This window comes from Mustela erminea, chromosome 5, assembly GCF_009829155.1.
Source record: "Mustela erminea isolate mMusErm1 chromosome 5, mMusErm1.Pri, whole genome shotgun sequence".
Taxonomy (NCBI): domain Eukaryota; kingdom Metazoa; phylum Chordata; class Mammalia; order Carnivora; family Mustelidae; genus Mustela; species Mustela erminea.
In genome coordinates, this window is record NC_045618.1 from 46,263,939 (window position 1) to 46,269,788 (window position 5,850).

Genomic DNA, 5,850 nt, shown 5'->3' on the forward strand with positions numbered 1-5,850 from the left:
TCCGGGGGGAGCCCCAGAGTCTGTGGCCGCTGAATCCAAGCCCCCCGGCGGCGGCCCCCGCCCGTCCGGCTCGCCATGCCACGGGCCCCAGAGGCCCCCACGGTGCAGGTGCGGGTGGACGACCAGCTCTTCCAGGCCGAGCGGGCCCTGCTGGTGGAGCACTGCGGCTTCTTCCGCGGTCTGTTCCGCTCCGGCATGCTGGAGACGCGCGCGGCCGAGGTGCGCCTGGGCGCGCTGAGCGCCGCCGGCTTCCACACCACGCTGCAGGTGCTGCGCGGCGAGCGGCCGGCGCTGGCGGCCGACGAGGAGCTGCTGCAGGCCGTAGAGTGCGCCGCCTTTCTGCAGGCGCCGGTGCTGGCGCGCTTCCTGGAGTACAGCCTCACGTCGGACAACTGCGCGCTGCTGTGCGACGCGGCCGCAGTGTTCGGCCTGCACGACGTGTTCCACAGCGCCGCGCTCTTCATCCGCGATGGCGGGCGCGAGCTGGCGGCCGAGCTAGCGTTGCCCGAGGCCCGCGCCTACGTGGCGGCGCTGCGGCCCAGCAGCTACGTGGCCGTGAGCACGCACACACCGGCGCCGGGCTTCCTGGAGGACGCGTCCCGCACGGTGTGCTACCTGGACGAGGAGGAGGACACGTGGCGCACGCTGGCCGCGCTGCCCCTGGAGGCCAGCACACTGCTGGCGGGCGTGGCCACGCTGGGCAACAAGCTGTACATCGTGGGCGGCGTGCGGGGTGCCAGCAAGGAGGTGGCTGAGCTGGGCTTCTGCTACGACCCCGAGGGAGGCACGTGGCGCGAGTTCCCCAGCCCGCACCAGCCGCGCTATGACCTGGCGCTGGCCGGCTTCGACGGCCGTCTCTATGCCATCGGCGGCGAGTTCCAGAGGACGCCCATGAGCTCTGTGGAGAGCTATGACCCAGCCGCGGGCTGCTGGAGCTTCGTGGCCGACCTGCCCCAGCCGGCCGCGGGTGTGCCCTGCGCCCAGGCGCGTGGCCGCCTCTTCGTGTGTCTCTGGCGGCCGGCCGACACCACGGCTGTGGTGGAGTACGCTGTGAAGGCGGACAGGTGGCTGCAGGTGGCCGAGCTGCGGCGTCCGCAGAGCTATGGTCACTGCATGGTGGCCCACCGCGACAGCCTCTACGTGGTGCGCAACGGACCTAAAGACGACTTCCTCCACTGCGCCATCGACTGCCTCAACCTGGCTACGGGCCAGTGGACCGCACTGCCTGGCCAGTTTGTCAACAGCAAGGGAGCGCTCTTCACGGCGGTGGTGCGCGGCGACACAGTCTATACGGTCAATCGCATGTTTACGTTGCTCTATGCCATCGAGGGTGACACCTGGAGGCTGCTCAGGGAGAAGGCCGGCTTCCCAAGGCCGGGGTCCTTGCAGACTTTCCTCCTTAGGCTTCCTCCTGGCACTCCCGGGCCTGTGGCCCCAACAACACCAGAACTGTGATTCTGAGTTGGCCTTTAGCAGGGGCTATCCCGAGTCTTCGCTGAGCCATGGCTGAGTCTATAGGGCTGGCCTTCGAAGCTGCTTGGAAATTCTGTCTCCCTGGTTGAGACATGCAGGTCTTGGGCCTTGTGATGATATGAACATGCCCAAGAAATTCAGAGAGTAACAATGGGGCTAGGGTCTGAGCCTTCAGATTACTTGGGCTCTGCTGAGAGTTGGTGGGTCACAATGCCAGTGGATTGGGTTGGGGGGTAGGATTTCAATAATCCAGGCTTGTGTCTGAATGGGCCAATAATTGAGCATTACTAGGAGTGAGTTAAGTGATGTTAATCAAACTGCCAGTCAGTTGGCAAGAATCAGGCACCTACTGTGTGTCTTGTACAGTGCTAGGCCTAAGGTCACTGTAGTTGCTAGAGGGGTCTACAAAGCCTAGAGTCTAGCCCAAGACCAAGGTTTGCACACACTTGTCTTGATCCACTGAGGGCTAAAGTCAGTATGCAAACAAAAAAAGACCAAAACCTCACAGTGGAATAAAATAGTATTGAAGAAATCAGGACAAAGGAAAAATAGGGAAAGGAAAAATATTTAACTCCAGGAAGGGTGAAGAAGAGAGGCAGGGTAATTAGCTGCTGCAGGGGGGAGGTTCAGATGATGGAAACAGGGCTCAGAAGAGATGGGGGAAAGCTGGAACAGATGGGAGGAGGCTCTGTGAGCACAGCCTTTAAGGCAGAACATCTGTAGATGGAGGCATTTGAGGAGGGGGCGAGGCTGGCATGGCTTGTAGAGACAATAACTGAGCTGAACCTGGGGTGACACCTATGAGAGAGAATGGGCTCCCCACAACCCCTCACAGGATGCGGACTGGCGGAGAGAAGTCAGTTGCAAGCCCTTGCCCACTCCCTTTTTTGCTATCACCCTGTGGGCAGTGGATTATTAACTTCCATGACTTTAGGTCACTCAAGGCAAGAGCCCAATCCTGACCAGGTCTAACTGCATCCTCCTCCGCATTCTGCAGGTTAATTGTCTCCTCCAAGTCTCTGTTCCTGCCATTCTCTGGGCCTGGAATGCCTTTCCTCTCCCCCTGCCCCCGCCACCCCTCTGTTGGCCCTGTACCTACCTCCTCTGTGCAGGGTTGGCTGTTCCCGACCTTGGCCATCTGCATTGCTCATTGGACCTCTGAATGACTTCCTTCCGTATATGTGTGAAACCGTGCACATGTGCAGATAACAAGGGCAGAGATCCCGTTGTCCTATCAACTGACCTAAAAACTTCCCCACCTACAGAACCAAATGATGAGGTCCTGAAAGAACCCAGGCCATAGAGGCTGTCTTACTTAGGGAACTGGTATTAGAGGAAGACTCTTTTCCCTCTTTTAGAATACTCCTATCCTGATTTCTGGTCACCTGCCTACCCGAGTCCTCAGCTTCTCCATGCCCTAAGTGCCCTAAATGGTCTCTATCTTCGAAGACCTGAGGCCTGTGGGAAATTCCAGTCTCGTCAGAAGTATAGAATGTAACATCAGCACGGAGCCTAGTGTCAGGGCTGCCTGGAGCAGGCTTTGCCCCTGACCTATGTCCCAAGCCCTGCGGAATGCTGCCCTCCGAAACCTGGCATCTGCCAGCCCTGGAGTAGCCCAAATCACAACAATAAATCCTGACTTTGGCATCCTGTGAATAATGTGCAAAGTACTTTCACATCCGTCTTCCTGCTCCAACACTGCCTCAGTCCTGGGAGTTCGGTACCTTCTCTCAATGGCAGACACATGAGATACGTGAGGCCCAGAGGCCAAGCGATGCACCCAGAGCCACTGTCCTCATGCTGAAGCATAACAGAGCCCCTCACTTTCTGATTCCATCACGGTATAATTGTTACCACGTGTCAAAGTTTTATTTAAGTTGTTAACAAAGGAACCAGAAGAATGGAAAACTGGTTCAGAGGAACATTTGAGAGACAGAGATTTGTGTCTTTAGTTGGAAAAGACCTGTTGAAATAAATTTGCTAAGATAAGAGGTGAAGCTGGTTAACTTCCAGGACAATAAAACCATAACTTTTGTGGTTCTGTACTGGACTAAAAAACCTTTGCACCTTTGCATACGCACATCTACCTATTATATATGCAGCTACAAGTGAGCGTGTAGCTTCACAAAGTCGGGACTCTAGTCAATAGTAAATTGTGAAACAGGGATTTAGTTTTTCCTGAGAGAATTCTTAGCTGTTCAACCCTACCCCACAACAACATTGAAAAGATATTCCGTCTATGTCCAACTTACGGATAATTTTTCGTAACAGTTCAGAGCACGCTCTTCTGTGCTCACTCCTCCTGCCTAGTGCTCAGCCCTGAAATTTGCAATCTCGAGATCCATTGGCTCATCTGCTCTCGCGACCCACAGAGCTTTGTGCATGTCAGCTTTTGCAGCTGGCTGTGTGGACCTAACCAGGCAAGGCCTGCTGGCTCCTGGGGCTGTGATATTTCTTGGTCCAGAGCAGCCTTTTCTGAGATGTCTTTTGTGCATAATAATAACGCTGTTCAGGAGTGCCTGGGTGATTCAGTGAGTTAAGCCTCTGCTTTTGGCTCATGTCATGATCTCAGAGTCCTGGGATTGAGCCCGGAATCAGGCTCTCTGCTCAGTGGGGAGCCTGCTTCCTGTCTCTCTGCCTGCCTCTTTGCCTACTTGTGATCTCTCTCTGTCAAATAAATAAATAAAATCTTTTAAAAAAAGTAATAATAACACTGTTCACAGTGTGCTTTCCCACAGTTGACTTGTTTAAACTCTGTGAGAATTCTAAGTGTTAGGCAGCTTGGCAAAACCCCTACCCTTGAAGATTTAAAAAACCCAAACACCCAAAGGTCACATGATTGGAAGAGACACAACTAGGAAGTAGCAGAGCCCCAGCCTTGAACCCAAGGCCACATGCTTGTTTTCTGGGACTGCCTCCCCGCTTCACTGATATTTGGAGATGGACAGGGTGTTTCTGCCAGACTCCTTAACACTCCCTTCCCTGTTACCTTTCTTTCTGCACCATTTCTACTTGTGGTTCACCTATTCCCCTAAACCCAGCCCTCCCTCTTTCCCTGTGTTAGGAAAAATAGCTATCCTGAGTTCTCTTGCTTTAGGATCTAGCTGGGATTCTAATGGCTAGCTGCCTGAGGGTGCTAATCACTTGTGAAGACCCTGAGGGGGTTTTGCATTTTCACAGATTTCCCTCCCTCTCATGAAGTGTCAGGGAGGTTTTCATAATACAGCCCATCTTCTCTGACCTTACAGGTCGGACTCTGTTGTTCCTCTCACAGCAAGCATGGTCACTATGTCTGTTTGTAGGTGAGAAACCAGCAGAAAGCTGAAACGAGTCACCCAAAGTCATGTAGCCAGTCAAGTGGAAGAGCAAGGACATGGAAACAAAACTTGGGATTCTTAGCCTCTTATATCCTGGCACCTAGACGTGACCACTGAGTGAAGGTATGGTGTGGGAGGCCAAACCAGGTATGAGGCAGGTGCTGGGGAGGGGCGGGGGCAAATATAAAGAGACACTTAGGGGTTACTAAACCCAGAAGGCAGGGTTTAAAAATCTCTCCATCCCAGCCCACTGGCCCACTCTGAGAAGTCTATCCTTCCAGAGAGATGTACACACACACACACACACACACACACACACACATATTACTGCAGCAAGGAGCATTTTCCTGAGCTTCCATGGCAGCCTTGTAGTCCAACTCTCTGGGCTCCCTCCAGTCCTCCATACAATTTCTCCTTGCCCCCTATTCTGGAAGCCTTGCACCCCAAGCTTCCCTCTCGCTGGAAACTATTCTGGTGTGTGTGTGTGTGTGTGTGTTTTAAGATTTTATTTATTTGACAGACAGAGATCACAAGTAGGCAGAGAGGCAGGCAGAGAGAGAGATGGGGAAGCAAACTCCCTGGTGAGCAGAAAGCCCGATGTGGGGCTTGATCCCAGGACCCTGGGATCATGACCTGAGCCGAAGGCAGAGGCTTTAACCCACTGAGCCACCCAGGCACCCCTCTGTTGTGGTTCTATAGCCTGCCTGACAGAGGCAGAAGGAGAAGCCAGAACTTCCCACATTCCACCCAGAGCCTACTTGCCTGCTTGCTTCCTTTCAGTCTGCTCATGTGGCAGCCAGAGCCATCCAATGAAGAGCCAGCCAGACCTCATTGCTTCTCCATTCAGAGATTTGGGTCGTTCATTGCACTTGAGTGAAAGCCTCAGTGCTTTCGGGATCCCCTGCCCCATTTCCTCCCTCAGTTCATCTCTCACCACTCTCCCCCCGGGCTCATTGCTGTTCTTCAAACACACCATGCACACACTCCAACCTCAGGACCTTTGCACAGGTATCTGTGCCAGGCACACCTCCCTCACTTAGCCCCCTGGCTGACTGCCAGC

General features: G+C 54.3%; 1 protein-coding gene across 1 annotated transcript; it reads left to right on the plus strand.

Moving 5' to 3' along the window:
• Positions 1-4,043, plus strand: KBTBD13 (kelch repeat and BTB domain containing 13). The gene has a single exon (XM_032342875.1). The coding sequence runs from the start codon at positions 76-78 to the stop codon at positions 1,453-1,455; it is 1,380 nt and encodes a 459-aa protein (XP_032198766.1). The 5' UTR covers positions 1-75; the 3' UTR covers positions 1,456-4,043.
• The last annotated feature ends 1,807 nt before the right edge of the window (positions 4,044-5,850 follow it).

Excerpts from the sequence above, each read along its gene's own strand:
- KBTBD13 (XM_032342875.1), top strand. The coding sequence starts at position 76 with ATGCCACGGGCCCCAGAGGCCCCCACGGTGCAGGTGCGGGTGGACGAC.